General features: G+C 43.7%; 2 protein-coding genes across 4 annotated transcripts; both read right to left on the bottom strand.

Moving 5' to 3' along the window:
- Positions 1–129: 129 nt before the first annotated feature.
- Positions 130–6,808, bottom strand: LOC131556809 (serpin B6-like). 3 transcript variants are annotated; one of them, XM_058803700.1, is made up of 8 exons: positions 6,720–6,808; positions 5,941–6,050; positions 5,410–5,587; positions 4,399–4,536; positions 3,669–3,786; positions 3,296–3,438; positions 2,099–2,266; positions 130–1,423 (listed from the first exon to the last, which is right to left on the bottom strand). In XM_058803700.1, exons 3-8 carry the CDS (start codon positions 5,575–5,577, stop codon positions 1,001–1,003), a joined length of 1,158 nt encoding a protein of 385 aa, XP_058659683.1. In that variant the 5' UTR covers positions 5,578–5,587; positions 5,941–6,050; positions 6,720–6,808; the 3' UTR covers positions 130–1,000. The 3 variants fall into 3 exon arrangements, with proteins under 3 accessions (XP_058659683.1, XP_058659666.1, XP_058659676.1); XM_058803683.1 differs by lacking the exon at positions 6,720–6,808 and adding an exon at positions 6,449–6,662; XM_058803693.1 differs by lacking the exon at positions 6,720–6,808 and adding an exon at positions 6,385–6,418.
- Positions 6,809–7,065: 257 nt separating this feature from the next.
- LOC131568785 (serpin B6-like) lies at positions 7,066–13,682 on the bottom strand. The gene is made up of 7 exons (XM_058820862.1): positions 13,671–13,682; positions 13,105–13,282; positions 12,083–12,220; positions 11,400–11,517; positions 11,028–11,170; positions 9,280–9,447; positions 7,066–8,340 (listed from the first exon to the last, which is right to left on the bottom strand). Exons 2-7 carry the CDS (start codon positions 13,270–13,272, stop codon positions 7,936–7,938), a joined length of 1,140 nt encoding a protein of 379 aa, XP_058676845.1. The 5' UTR covers positions 13,273–13,282; positions 13,671–13,682; the 3' UTR covers positions 7,066–7,935.
- Between the last annotated feature and the right edge of the window lie 1,723 nt (positions 13,683–15,405).

Here is a 15,405-nt window from a genome sequence, read left to right on the forward strand (position 1 = left end):
CCGCCGGGCCGGGCCGGGCCGGGCCGGGCACACCGAACCCCGCCGGGCCTGCCAGGAGCCGCTTCTGTCAGAGACAGCCCGACACATACGTGCGTCATGTACAACGGGAAAAGGACAAACAGACCCATGCAGAGCTCACACTTCTTTTATTATTCCAGCAACAGGACCCACAACATACATCCCGGTGTAAGGAAAGCGGTTACATCCCTGTCTTTGGTATTAAACTGGTAAACTATGCTGTCTCAGAGAATATTAGTAGGATAAACATAGAACAGTAGCAAAAAAAAATATTTTGCAATTAAGACTTTCTCATTCAAATACTCCATAGGCACCATCTGCCTTTTTATTTCATTCTTTTTTAAAGGACCAGAACCAGGGGACAGGGAATAAACCCAAGTGTCCTGGGGTGATGTAAAAAAGGTATTCACCTCAAATACCACCCAGGGACAGCTCCGATAATAGCCCACTTTCATTCCCACTCTTGCCTAAGTGCGGCTCCAGCTGTTAGCCAAAAGCCACCATCTATGCAGGATGTTCAGCAATACCTGGAACAGGCTGCCAAAAACTCCTTTCAGCTCCAGGCAATGTATCAAGGCACTCAATGAAGGAGACTGGAAGGTAAAAGGCAAGGGCAGCTACAAATGTGCTCCAGCCTTGTCACAAGCAAAGGTAACAATCCCATGGGCTCTCACTGCCTGACTCTGCCTGCTGACACCACAAGTGAACTCAAGCACAGAAAAAGCGCTCACAGAGCAAGTGGGATGGTTCTTGTGTCAGCAAGAACCTGGAGACCTCAGCACACAGGGACAGGAGGGGTTGGACATGGCACTTGCTCTGTTTGTCTAAGCAGATCTGTTATTCCTGCCAAGCCTAAGATGAAAACTATAGAAGAAGAGCAGGAACAGCTGAAAGAAACAATTGGTGCAGAATGAGCCACCTTGTTCTAGGGAAATATAAATTTATTTTCCGAAAGCACCTATGCTGCCAAGACATCTCCTCCTTAGGGACAGCAAAATCTGCCACAGAACAAAATGCTGCAAGTTTTGTTGTGCCGGATGAAGAAGAGGAAGGGATGATCAGCAGTAAATTCTATAATGGACATTATTATTTCAGAGCCCTCACAGAATAGCATAGCTGTGGCAGCAGCTGCTTCAGTGCTTTCTTCATTGACTTCCACAAAGGATTTGTGAACCACTTCAGAGAGCACCAGCTCATTACCAGGAGAGATGACAGGTGACATTCCTGAAAAGTCTGCCTTCCCCAAATCAAATGCATCAGGCATTCCCATGCTTCTTAAAATAGGTTTCAGATCATAATTTTCTTCCAGTTTAAATCTGGGTAAATACACCTTCACCTCTGTAGAATTCATCATTTCGGGACTGATCCAACCCATCAGCTTCTCAAGTGTAAGTTCTCTTTCCAGCTGAAGAAAAATTCCAAATTTACTTAATTATAATGAGAATTGAGACCATATTACAAAGCCAAAGTAGTGATTTCTGTGTGTTTATTCACATAGCACATAACACGCATCTTTCTTTTCCTGTGGATTAAGCATGAAGACTGGGGGTTTTCATTTCATTTTTAATTGGGGAATAAATGACTCAAGAAGCCTTGGTAATAATCTCCTGGTCCAGAGTTCCGAAGAGCCCAAACTCGTATGCTACCCTCAGCACAAAAGAGATCCTGCCCTTTCCTCTGAGCCTCTTGCCAGCCAGTGAGCCACACACCACCTGCCAGCTGCTCAGCACACAACACCTACAGGACAAGCCACAGCACTTCCAAAGAGCCCACCCAAAATCCCCTCTCCACATTCCATCATCACCACACTGTGCCTTCCCCACAACCACAGCTGACCTCTGCCCCTGAGCAGGGCCAGCTCTGCTTCCAGAGCCTCTGCCTAAGGGAGCAGCACACAGCCTGAGCAGCACTGACATGGCAGGGGCTGTCCCTTTGGGGACAGCGAGGAGAGGGACATTTCTGCTGGCCTGGAGCACCAGGGACACAATTGCTCTGGAACTCAACTGCAGGTCTCTGTGCAATTCAGACTTTCTTCCCTGGAAGGATTCAGCCTCTCTTTGCACTCAGCTCAACTACTTACTCTTTCCAAGCCTGTGGAGCCATCCTGGATTGCATCAGGGAGCAGGATGATCATGCTCAGCTCATTTCCCACATAGGGCAGCTCCAGGATTTTGGTCTGCAAGTCTCCAATGTAGGTCATGTTAAAATTTGCCTGCTTGAACATCATCTGCACAGGTTTGGTCTCGTTCTAGAAATCAAGAGATGCCAACAGTTAGTGCTGAGCTTCTCTGCTGGTCTCACACTACAAAGCAGGCAGCAAGTCACTCATGGCCTTTTAGGATTTGACCAAATGGAACTGATCACACACCACAGAGGGTAGCCCTATCACTGCCATTTGGAGAGCATGAGGTGCATACAGTGCATGATATTCCACCACAACTCAAAAGCAGATTATTCATCAGCCCTACATCCTTTTGGTGATGCATCTTGAAAGTTGGTTCTAAGCTTGCACAGCTGCAGGGAATAGAAAATGCAAGAGTGTTTCTGGATTCTCCTGCCAGCTTTTTCAACACATTCCTATAGGAAGAGACCAAGGTGGCAGGAACTGAGTCATTCCAGCAGTCTCTGAAATGCTGTTGGAGGTACTCTTGGGGGAAGCAGCAACATTCCCTTATTGAGAAGTTATATCAGCCCTTTCAAATATTCCTGGATTCATTTCACCACTGCACACTGAGAGACAGTTTCCAGACAGGCAGGAGATCTTCCATTTTCCACAATGGCTGCTTCAAGCAGGTGAGTTAAGGAAGGCACATTACCAGGTCTTGTTCCTGACTCCTGGAGGCCAACCCAGGGCTGCAAGGAATCCTGAGGGGCAGCCACAGCCTGCCCATGCCAGGGGCCACGTCCTCCTCAGGAGCACTGATCTACTTCTAAAAACAAGGCTGCAGAGAACACAGGTCTTCAGAGGAAATTTGTTTTCCATTTCACATGGATTGGCTCAGGGGCAGGAATGCAGCAAGGATGCTCTGACTGAAGAAGACTGAAATTCACAAACTTTCACATCTGCCTTTGTGCTATATCAGAAGTTCTAGTAATGATGTGAAAGTTCAGAGAAAGTCAGCAAAGAGAGACCTCCAGGGAAAGGGAGGGGGAATAAGGAATCTCACAGAGCCTATCCAAGGGAACCCTGATTGAAAGATGTCATTTCTTCTTAAAGGTGGTCATTTCAGATAACATCCACCTAACAGGGCATTGTCACAGTTTTAGCCCATCATACCTTATTAATGTGGAATGGCCTCTCTCTGGTACTCTCTTTGTTGAACTGCTCTTCCCAGTTGCCTTTGAAATAGATGGCATTCACCAACACAAGCCTGGTCAGGGAATCAAGACTCCCCTCTGCTAACAGGTTCTGAATTTTACCTTTATGACACAAAGAAAAAAACACACATAAATTTAGAGGTTGACACGGATCTAATTATTCTCCAAGATAGTATCAAGTCTCCATTTGTTACACAACAGACAAGAGAATTATGTACCACGTACAGCAACTGCTCACTATTTGAGTTGTTTGAATTCACAATCCTCTATCCTGAACTAGGTGTTTACCCACACAATGGCATCCATTAAACACAACTTGGAAAAGCACTCACCTTCAGTCCTTTCCTCCACCCAGACATTGATTTGTTTCCTGGAATCCTCCCAAGCATGCAGGAAGTCCATCTGTTCCAGGCCAGCATGGTAGGATTTCTGACTGGACTCTATAAAAGACTAACAGGGACATTCACAACACATTTTCAGCAAGATATTTACTCTCCTTCAGACACAGATGATTCTTGCATCCTCCAAGGAAATCAGCCAGCTTTCCTTCCCCAGCTTCATACAGAGCCATTCAAGTTCAGGCTGACATATTCCTACTAGGATTTATTCCACTTCTTTAAACAAAGAATGAATATTGTTATGACTTATGCACTGTATTACAAACTTCTACCCTTCATTGAGAAGAATGGGGGGGGGCAGGCATTCTTGTTTTTATTTTGTGCTTCATGGACATGACATTTAATTTCATAAATTACTTTATAAGACTTCTGCTAAGGGATACATTAACCACTTGTCCCTCAGCCAAAGAGATGAATACATCACAGAACCCTCAAGTGTAGACACTGATGGATTTTACCCTGCTTTGCCATATTCAGAGCACATGTTATTTAAAGGAGATTCTCCACCAAATTCAGACAACAGGCTCTGGTAGAAACAATTGCACTCCTGGATCTAAGGCCTGAGTTGTTGGAAAAAAAAATCCAAAGCCTGCCTTGATCTCCAGAGGAAAGAGGGAGCAAGTGCATTGTCCTGAGAATCATCACAAATTTAATGGCTACTTACTGGAAGAAACTCAAAGGTCTTTTCTCCATAGAGGCGGTTCGCAGTTCTCAGGATGTATTTGGTGTTTGGATCATTAATTTCAGAGAGAAGGGACTGATACCCACTGTGAGCATCCTGGGCATTCTTCAGACAAAGCACCTGCACAAAGACAGCATCTGCAGGGCTTGTACAAGTCATAAATTGGGGAGCAGCAGAATCAGCAGTCCTGATTTTCCTTCCCCCAAGGCAAGCGCTACAGGATCACAGAATGGCTCAGTCTGGAAGGGACCTGTGGGGACAATCTGCTACAAAGCCCTGCCCAAGCAGGGACACCTAGAGCTGGAAGATCAGAATGTGTCCAGATGGATTTTGAGTATCTAAAACTATAGCAACAACATAGATTTCCCAGATATTTTTATAAAGTACATGGAAACATGATATGAGTTTACACTCCTCTCCTACTTTGCAATGGAAGCAAACATCCAAACCAACAGGACTGGTTCTGTACTTAATATTGTCACTTTCTACATAACACACAAGTCAAGAAATATTTGCTACCTGAAGAACTTTTTAAAAAGAAATAAATCAAGATGCAGTTACCAGTCTGAAAGATAGACTGTGGGATATTGAAAATATTTTATTGTGCTTGGCTTCATTTTCAGAATGTGTATCACATGATAATAAGCCCAAGCAAGCAAGGAAAAAAAAAATATGTAGCCACCTATGGATCAAGTAAAAAAAACTCCAGGTACATTTTAATTACATATTAAAGAACATCAGTCTCAAACATGACAGAAAAAACTCACTCATATTAAATCCAGAAACTTCTTCATTATGTACTTAACAAAGCTCACATTAAAAACCCAAAGAAAACAGGTCCTCTTTACTCACACACCCCAGAGGAAGAGCTCTGCTCTCTCACACCACAGTGACAATCACAGTTTAGCACAAGGACATGTCACAGACTGGAAGACACATCTCTTCCTCAAATGATCCCATCAAATGCAATCCAGTGACTTTATTTTGACCTACCTTACGAATCTGGGCTTCAGTACTACCTCTTGAACCCAGCAAAACCATGGACAAAGCAGAAGAAATACTAAATGGTGAAAAGAACACATTCTGCCCACTGTTCTTCTCACACAGCCTTCTTAACAGGTCCACAGCAAAAGTGCTGTTTGCTGCACAGAGGCTTTCCATGCTTCCAAGCCTGGGACATCAAACACAGAATGCTTCAAATTTATTTGAATACAAATCAGTTATTTATTATTTGCATACCTTCTACACTTCCCAGCATAAACTAAGCAGCAAAGGCTGGAAAATTATCGGCTCACTGGAGACTGATTTTGTTCCACAAGCACCTGAGATCCCATACCACACATCTGAATTATTTTACCAGTTTAGTGTCTGCTTCTAAATTTCAATCCCATACCTACACAGTGTGACATCTTTTGACGTGATCAGGCACAACAGCATTTTCTGCAGGACTTCCTGAAAGAAGTTCCTCATGACTCCCCCAGAGCCAGAGTTCGACAGCAGACCAGCAGTATTACCAACTCTTACCTTCTCTAAGTCTCCAGACCTTCTGTGGTATCTGTAGCTTCCTTCTACGTGTGCACAGAGAGATTTAAATCTGCCAACCAGGCTGGCAGGAGTCAGCAGAAGGACTTTGCCTAAAAGCAACAGAACGAGCAAGAATTTGTCACAAAAACATTCTTTACCGAAAAACAAGAAACAGAAGCCCCACATCAATCAGACTGAAAAGAACCAGAATAGGAACCCCAAAAAAACTAAAATCCCCCACCATACCAAGCATATCTCAATCACAATACAAAAGGATACTTCTTCCCCTACAACCGTTTTTATCACTCTATGGATATGTTAACGAACTATATATAAAATGAAAATACGTTGCATTATAACTGGATATTGGAACGATTTGTGCCGGCAAATTCACGTTTAAATTCTTCAGACTCACAGACCCGCATCCCCACACATTTCACTCACACAGCAGCTCTCCCTACACTTCTTGAAGCAGAACGGGCAGATTTGCTGTTCCTTTCATATCCACCCAAATCTGGGGAGGAGTTTTGAACAGAATTTCGGGATTTCCTTCACTGCCCTCCCACAGAAATTCCTGGTATCACTGCCAGCTCTCTCCGGCACACACGCAATCGGCACAGCAGCTGTGCAATGGTCTTTTAGCAAGCTCTGTGCTAAAGAAAACGCCGGCACCTCCCGAGCCAACATCTAAAGCAAGGCGCCGGTGCCGCTTTCGCTTTCCTTCCCCTTCCTTGCACCGCCCGTGCGAGCCCCGCACCCAAACCCTTCGCAGCCCGCACCCCTCGCAGCCCGAGAAGCGCCGCGCTTTCGGCAGCCCAGCAAACATTGCCGCCTTTGCCCCGACACCGCCCCATTCCCGCAGGATGCCCCGCGGGCGGGGACAGCGCGGAGCTGCCCCGGGCCCCGCCCGCCCCGCGCAGCCCCAGCGCGGCCGAGGCCGCTGGGCCGCGTCCCTGCCCCTGCCCGGCCGGCGACAGCCGCGAGAGGAGACAGCGCCCGCCGGGCCGGGCCGGGCCGGGCCGGGCACACCGAACCCCGCCGGGCCTGCCAGGAGCCGCTTCTGTCAGAGACAGCCCGACACATACGTGCGTCATGTACAACGGGAAAAGGACAAACAGACCCATGCAGAGCTCACACTTCTTTTATTATTCCAGCAACAGGACCCACAACATACATCCCGGTGTAAGGAAAGCGGTTACATCCCTGTCTTTGGTACTATACAGGTAAACTACGGGGTCTCAGAGAATATTAGTAGGATAAACATAGAACAGTAGCAGAAAAAAAATTTGAAATTAAGGCTTTCTTCTTCAAATATTCCATAGGCACCATGTGCTCTTTTTTTCACTCTTTCTTAAATAACCAAAACCAGGGGACAGGGAATAAACCCAAGTGTCCTGGGTTGATGTAAAAAAGGTATTCACCTCAAATACCACCCAGGGACAGCTCTGATTACAGCCCACTTTCATTCCCACTCTTGCCTAAGTGCGGCTCCAGCTGTTAGCCAAAAGCCACCATCTATGCAGGATGTTCAGCAATACCTGGAACAGGCTGCCAAAAACTCCTTTCAGCTCCAGGCAATGTATCAAGGCACTCAGTGCAGGAGACTGGAAGGTAAAAGGCAAGGGCAGCTGCAAATGTGCTCCAGCCTTGTCACAAGCAAAGGTAACAATCCCATGGGCTCTCACTGCCTGACTCTGCCTGCTGACACCAAAAGTGAACTCAAGCACAGAAAAAGCGCTCACAGAGCAAGTGGGATGGTTCTTGTGTCAGCAAGAACCTGGAGACCTCAGCACACAGGGACAGGAGGGGTTGGACATGGCAGTTGCTCTGTTTATCTAAGCAGATCTGTTATTCCTACTAACTCAGAGACAAAGATCATGCAAGTCTGTGCAGGCATAGCTGAAACAGACAATTAGTGCAAAAAGGAGTTGCTCTGTTCCAGGGAAATATAAATTTATTCTGTGAGGGCACCTATGCTGCCAACACATCTCCTCCTTAGGGACAGCAAAATCTGCCACAGAACAAAATGCTGCAAGTTTTGTTGTGCCGGATGAAGAAGAGGAAGGGGTGATCAGCAGTAAATTCTGGAATTATCATTGCACAGCGCATCATCATCACCGCTGCTGTGGCAGCAGCTGCTTCAGTGCCTTCTTCATTGACTTCCACAAAGGATTTGTGAACCACTTCAGAGAGTACCAGCTCATTACCAGATGAGATTCCTGAGAAGTCTGCCTTCCCCAAATCAAATGCATCAGGCATTCCCATGCTGCTCAGAAGCGGTTTCAGATCATAATTTTCTTCCAGTTTAAATCGGGGTAAAGACACCCTCACTTTTGTAGAGTCCATCATTTCAGGATTGATCCAATCTATTAGCTTCTCATATGTAAGTTCTCTTTCCAGCTGAAGAAAAATTCCAAATTAACGTAATTACAATGTGAATTGAATCAGAGTTATACTTGCAAATGAACTGATTATGTGATTTGTTTACATATTGCATAAGATGCATCTTTTTCAACCTGGTTAGTGTTGAAGCCAAAACTTCAAGTTTTACCTCTCACTAGTGCATACTGCCCCTGCCAAGATAATTATCTACTGTTTTTTCTGATAGCTATAATAGAGATCAATCTCCTCCATGTAATGTTTGCTTCTACAGAACATGTTAAATTGTCCGTGGATTTTTTTTTTTAATTTTTACTTATGGGACAGAAAGGCACAGAACGGTTAACAAGAACACAAATAATCTGAACCCAGTTCTTCTATCACTTAACCAAAGGTTCATCCTGCATGTCATTCAGCAGCATCATGAAAACAGTGTGTTCACAAAGGCCCTTTGCAGTCAGTCTTAGAGAACTTTATTCATAAACTCCTGGTCCAGAGTTCCAAAGAGCCCAAACTCGTATGCTACCCTCAGCACAAAAGAGATCCTGCCCTTTCCTCTGAGCCTCTTGCCAGCCAGTGAGCCACACACCACCTGCCAGCTGCTCAGCACACAACACCTACAGGACAAGCCACAACACTTCCAAAGAGCCCACCCAAAATCCCCTCTCCACATTCCATCATCACCACACTGTGCCTTCCCCACAACCACAGCTGACCTCTGCCCCTGAGCAGGGCCAGCTCTGCTTCCAGAGCCTCTGCCTAAGGGAGCAGCACACAGCCTGAGCAGCACTGACATGGCAGGGGCTGTCCCTTTGGGGACAGCGAGGAGAGGGACATTTCTGCTGGCCTGGAGCACCAGGGACACAATTGCGCTGGAACTCAACTGCAGGTCTCTGTGCAATTCAGACTTTCTTCCCTGGAAGGATTCAGCCTCTCTTTGCACTCAGCTCAACTACTTACTCTTTCCAAGCCTGTGGAGCCATCCTGGATTGCATCAGGGAGCAGGATGATCATGCTCAGCTCATTTCCCACATAGGGCAGCTCCAGGATTTTGGTCTGCAAGTCTCCAATGTAGGTCATGTTAAAATTTGCCTGCTTGAACATCATCTGCACAGGTTTGGTCTCGTTCTAGAAATCAAGAGATGCCAACAGTTAGTGCTGAGCTTCTCTGCTGGTCTCACACTACACAGCAGGCAGCAAGTCACTCATGGCCTTTTAGGATTTGACCAAATGGAACTGATCACACACCACAGAACACAGACACCACTCTGTTCTTTGTTAATAACTAAAAATCCTGAGATTTCCTTTTTAATTATTAACGTAAAAATGTTTGGGAATATTCCTTTAAGGTAAATTGATGTTCTCACTCTTTTGTTAACTTAAGAACTAGTGACAAGTAGTAAAGTGAGCTAGTAATAAGCAGGGGCATTGTTCTTTGCAATACATGAATAAGTTATTTCAGTGTATGTATTGTTAGTCCATATGGTTCTGTGTGACCATAAAAACGACAAAATATTTTTAAATGTATCTACTTAAAACTACCCAGAAAGAGTATTATTATGAATTCCTAAAAGTCATGAGGATAGTAGTAAGGGGAGAGATTCTATTCTCATTTTCATTTCCTGCTATCTTATTCCATTTCCACATGGAGTATCAGCTACTATTGTTTACATCATTATCTTCCTTCTTCTCAGTTTCATTGCTTTCTCTCTTCCCTTTATGATATTTTCACATAAGCAGCTTTTTGCAATTAAAGTAATGTCCATTGGAATAATGCCCAGAGAGAATATGGCAGAAATTATTTTGCAACAGCAGTGACACATAAAAAGGATCAATAAGCAAAAGGAAAGCCACAAAGCAATAGAAAATCATCCAGTGACTCATAAGAAGTGCCAAAGTCACAGAAATAATTTCACAAGATGTTGCAAATGTTCCTGGGATGTCAAAGTAACTCTTTGTTACTGAACAGCATGTAAAATAACTAGCTTAATGTTTCAGCTTACACCTTGCATTTCCAAATGTTCACGGAGGACAAGGTGTCAGGAACCAAACCTGTCTCTGAATTTCTTGTACAGAGTATGGGGTGAACAGTAACACTCCCTAATTTAAAAGTGCTAGTAGCACTTAAAAGCCTTCCTGGATTTATTTCACCACTGCACACTGAGAGACAGTTTCCAGACAGGCAGGAGATCTTCCATTTTCCACAATGGCCGCTTCAAGCAGGTGAGTTAAGGAAGGCACATTACCAGGTCTTGTTCCTGACTCCTGGAGGCCAACCCAGGGCTGCAAGGAATCCTGAGGGGCAGCCACAGCCTGCCCATGCCAGGGGCCACGTCCTCCTCAGGAGCACTGATCTACTTCTAAAAACAAGGCTGCAGAGAACACAGGTCTTCAGAGGAAATTTGTTTTCCATTTCACATGGATTGGCTCAGGGGCAGAAAAGTTGCAGGGAAGTTCTGACTGAAGAAGACTTAAATGCACAAGCTTTCACACTTCTCTTTGTGCTACATGAAAGGTTCTAATAAGGATGTGAAAGTTCAGAGAAACTCAGCAAAGATGGTATTCATATGAAAGGGAGGGGACAGAAAGAAATCTTATATATCCCACCGAAGGCAACCCTGACTGAAGGATTTAATTTCTTCTTAAACGTGGTCATTTCAGGCTACTTCAGATTAACAGTCTATTGTCAGCATTTTAGCCCATCATACCTTATTAATTTGGAATGGCCTCTCTCTGGTACTCTCTTTGTTGAACTGCTCTTCCCAGTTGCCTTTGAAATAGATGGCATTCACCAACACAAGCCTGGTCAGGGAATCCAGAATCCCCTCTGCCAACAGGTTCTGAATTTTGCCTTTTAGACACAAAGAAAAAACACACAATAATTAAAATGTTGACACGGATCTAATTATTCTCCAAGATAGTATCAAGTCACCATTTAATACACAACAGACAAGAGAATTATGTACCAGGCACAGCAATATCTCACTATTTGAGTTGTTTGAATTCACAATCCTATATCCTGAACTAGGTGTTTACCCAGACAATGGCATCCATTAAACACAACTTGGAAAAGCACTCACCTTCAGTCCTTTCCTCCACCCAGCCATTGATTTGTTTCCTGGAATCCTCCCAAGCATGCAGGAAGTCCATCTGTTCCAGGCCAGCATGGTAGGATTTCTGACTGGACTCTATAAATGACTAACAGGGACAGTCACAACACATTTTCAGCAAGAGATTTACTCTCCTTCAGACACAAGTGATTCCTGCATACTCCAAGGAAATCTGCCAGCTTTCCTTCCCCAGCTTCATTTAGCTTAAACTTCTCACTGACAAGTTCCTTCTAGGATCTATACCACTTCTTTGAATTAGGAAGTTTTATTAAATGGCTTATTCACTGTAGTACGGTTATTTTTTTTCCCTGTATGTATTTTATGCTTCAGGTACATATCATTTTATAAGTTGGTTTATCAGAGCTTTGCTAGAAGATACATCAACCATTTGTCCCACAGCCAAAGAGATGAATGGATCACAGAAGCCTCAAGTGTAGACACTGATGGACTTTACCCTGCTTTGCCATATTCAGAGCACGTGTTATTTAAAGGAGATTCTCCACCAAGTTCAGACTCTGGCAGAATCTATTGCACTCCTGCATCTCAGCACAGAAACATTGGAAATCAAACCCAAAAGCCTGCCTTGACCTCCAGAGGATAGAGGCACTAACTACATTATGCTAAGACATGCCACAAATTTAATGGCTACTTACTGGAAGAAACTCAAAGGTCTTTTCTCCATAGAGCCGGTTCGCAGTTCTCAGGATGTATTTGGTGTTTGGATCATTAATTTCAGAGAGAAGGGACTGATACCCACTGTGAGCATCCTGGGCATTCTTCAGACAAAGCACCTGCACAAAGACAGCATCTGCAGGGCTTGCACAAGTCATAAATTAGGGAGCAGCAGAGTCAGGAGTCCTGATTTTCCTTCCCTCAAGGCAAGCGCTACAGGATCACAGAATGGCTCAGTCTGGAAGGGACCTGTGGGGACAATCTGCTACAAAGCCCTGCCCAAGCTGGGACATCTACTGCCCATAGTCCAGGACTGTGTCCAGATGGATTTTGAGTATTTCCAACTATGGCAACAAAAGTTTTTGAGAAACTTTTATTAATAGTAAATACTTTTTTTAAAATACAGGTTTTTACTCATCTCTCACTTTGTAAAAGAACCCAATAACAGAACCAAAAGGACTGATTCTGTACTTAACTTTGTCTGGTCATATGTAAAATACATGACAAGTACTATCTGCTACCTAAGCAAGTTTAAATCAAAAAAGCGTAAACCATGCTTACAGTTTGACATTCAGTCACTATGGATTTAATTTTTATGTGTCTGGCTATGTTTTGAAAACATATGTTGTCTGATATTAAGCCCAAAGAAAGAAGTAGAACATAATATTTTATGGAGCTGTAAATTGATCAAGCTAAACTAAAAAAAAAAAGCAAACAAAACACATATCTCTCAATTACAGATTAAAGATTATGTGTCTCAAAAAAACCACAAAATCCCCACACAACAAAACCCAGGAAACTCTTATTTCATAATGAAGGAATGTCCCCTTTCAAAATCAATGAAAACTGATTGTCCTTATACAAACACCAGAGGAAGAGCTCTGCTCTCTCACACCACAGTGACAATCACAGTTTAGCACAAGGACATGTCACAGACTGGAAGACACATCTCTTCCTCAAATGATCCCATCAAATGCAATCTACCAAGTGTATTTTGACTTACCTTACTTATTTGGGCTTCTGTGCTACCTCTTGAACCCAGCAAAACCATGGACAAAGCAGAAGAAATACTAAATGGTGAAAAGAACACATTCTGCCCACTGTTCTTCTCACACAGCCTTCTTAACAGGTCCACAGCAAAAGTGCTGTTTGCTGCACAGAGGCTTTCCATGCTTCCAAGCCTGGGACATCAAACACAGAACAACAATGATCAAATTTATTTGAATACAAATCAGTTATTTGTTATTTGTATACCTTCTACACTTCCCAGCATAAACTAGGCAGCAAAGGCTGGAAAATTATCAGCTCACTGGAGACTGATTTGGTGCCACAATCACCTGAAAATCCATACTACAGATTTAAATTATTTTACTAATTTAGAGGCTACTTCTAAATTTCCATCCCTTAACTACCCAGTGTGACTTCTTTTGAGGTGATCAGGCACAACGTCTTTTTGTTCAGGACTTCCTGAACGAACTTTCTCTTGACTTCGCACAGAAAATAATTCCCCTTCATTGGACCACCAGAGGCAAAGTTAGACATCAGACCAGCAGAATTACCAACTCTTACCTTCTCTAAGTCTGCAGACCTTCAGTGGTACCTGCACTGGCTCCTGTGCCTGCACGCTGGGTTTTAAACCTGCCAGCCAGGCTGGGAGAAATCAGCAGAATGACTTGGCCTGCTAGATAAAAGGAGGAAAAAAAAAATTATGTTGCCAGCATGACAGGTAACTGCAATCTCCTGCTGTATTACAAAGAAAAAAAAAATCAAAGTTCATTTTAGTTCCATTTTATTGCCTGCAACATGGCAACGCACACAATCATAAACTGTCACACTCTATTCATCTGCTATAGGCACTGAATCTGAGATTAAACACCACACCTATTAAATGAGCAACAGGTACTAGAACACTGAGTTAACCACAGATAAGTATCATAAATCATCATAAGATAAATGCTGATAGGTTTTACTATCTCTCTTTTCTTTTTCTCATTAGGCAGGGCCTAGTGTTGACATGTTGCTACCATATACAAAACCACCACCCAATTCATACTGCTGATTCATCATCTTAGAGAGTTGAAAAGAGCAAGTTTCCACCAGCATGCTTTTCAAACCAAGAAAATTCCTTGCTAGCAGCTTTACTATAAACAGTAGAAAATTAATCCCATTTCTCTTCTCCCATAACTTGAAAAGAGTACAACCAAAAAACAAGCATGCTTAGATGGAAACAATCCTCCAATTGTGTCTGAATGGGTAATTTATGCACTGCACAGAATAAAGAAGAGACACATAGCATTCACATTGGTTACAATGTAGACCAGAATTTTCCTACTATCTCAGTATCTGCAGATTGCTAGCAATAGGGTTTTTTAACCTCCGGGTCAAAACACAAAGGAATAGTGACACCAAGAGGCAGAAATTTACATTTCAATTTCTATTTTCTAGAAAGTGTCTGTAGGACTTCCACAAAAGGCAAGAATTTACAGACAAAAGGATGCAACTGACACTATTTGCCTGCCTGAAAATCAGGGGCATTTAAATAATAAATAATATTAATAAATATAATAAATAACATTCAACAGCTTGGACACAATGCTAGGAGTTACATCTGCACAGTCAACTATGCTTTCTCTGCAGCTCAGGAGTAGCAACATAACTACAGTCACCTTTCTCATCTGAGACAATGCACAATTTGGAATCCACAGTTTCAGAGACAATACACAATGACCGCATTTTAAGGAGCAAAAAACCTCATGCTACAAATACATATTCGTCATGATACAGGTACATATTTGTCAGTCACTTGTAAACTGCTGCAGAGCACTCAGTGCTAAAAGGGTTTGCTGACAGCAACTCATTCCTTAGTCTGCCTCTCCCCATGCTCTGCAGGTCAGCACTGAGACACTTGTGCGGAGCTTTTGTGTTCCTAACACTGAATTTGAAGCGTATATTCTCAGCAGTCAACACCTATGCTTCAGGACAGTCTTTATGGACCGAAAGGCTGTATGTAAATCAATTAGTAGACAATCACTGCAGGGCCTCGCCATGGGGAAACCACAGCAGGCTGCAGCTCTCCTCCAGCCCGCAACCCCAGAGACACTTCCCACAAAAACTACGATGTGGATCAGTGTCCGGCAAACAAGGACACTCCCCCACGGCGAGTCAGCTACATCAGAGGAGTCTCCACCTGACTCTTTCAACTCCAGAGGGAACTCGGGGCAATGAGCACCAGGCCATGTCCATCTCCACGGACAAAGCCCTGTCCGTGCCACAGACACCCCTTTTTCCCATGCACTGAACCAAA

The sequence above is a fragment of the Ammospiza caudacuta genome, chromosome 1, assembly GCF_027887145.1.
Source record: "Ammospiza caudacuta isolate bAmmCau1 chromosome 1, bAmmCau1.pri, whole genome shotgun sequence".
In the NCBI taxonomy this organism is placed as follows: domain Eukaryota; kingdom Metazoa; phylum Chordata; class Aves; order Passeriformes; family Passerellidae; genus Ammospiza; species Ammospiza caudacuta.

What these genes read in the sequence shown, in the direction of transcription:
- LOC131556809 (XM_058803700.1), bottom strand. Translation starts at nt 5,577, where the DNA reads ATGGAAAGCCTCTGTGCAGCAAACAGCACTTTTGCTGTGGACCTGTTA. An exon ending in AGACCTTTGAGTTTCTTCCA is followed by an intron (nt 3,787 to 4,398) that starts GTAAGTAGCCAT and finishes TGTCCCTGTTAG; the next exon opens with TCTTTTATAGAGTCCAGTCA. An exon ending in GCTCCACAGGCTTGGAAAGA is followed by an intron (nt 1,424 to 2,098) that starts GTAAGTAGTTGA and finishes ATTTTTCTTCAG; the next exon opens with CTGGAAAGAGAACTTACACT.
- LOC131568785 (XM_058820862.1), bottom strand. Translation starts at nt 13,272, where the DNA reads ATGGAAAGCCTCTGTGCAGCAAACAGCACTTTTGCTGTGGACCTGTTA. An exon ending in GGTGGAGGAAAGGACTGAAG is followed by an intron (nt 11,171 to 11,399) that starts GTGAGTGCTTTT and finishes TGTGTCTAAAAG; the next exon opens with GCAAAATTCAGAACCTGTTG. An exon ending in GGCCATTCCAAATTAATAAG is followed by an intron (nt 9,448 to 11,027) that starts GTATGATGGGCT and finishes CTTGATTTCTAG; the next exon opens with AACGAGACCAAACCTGTGCA.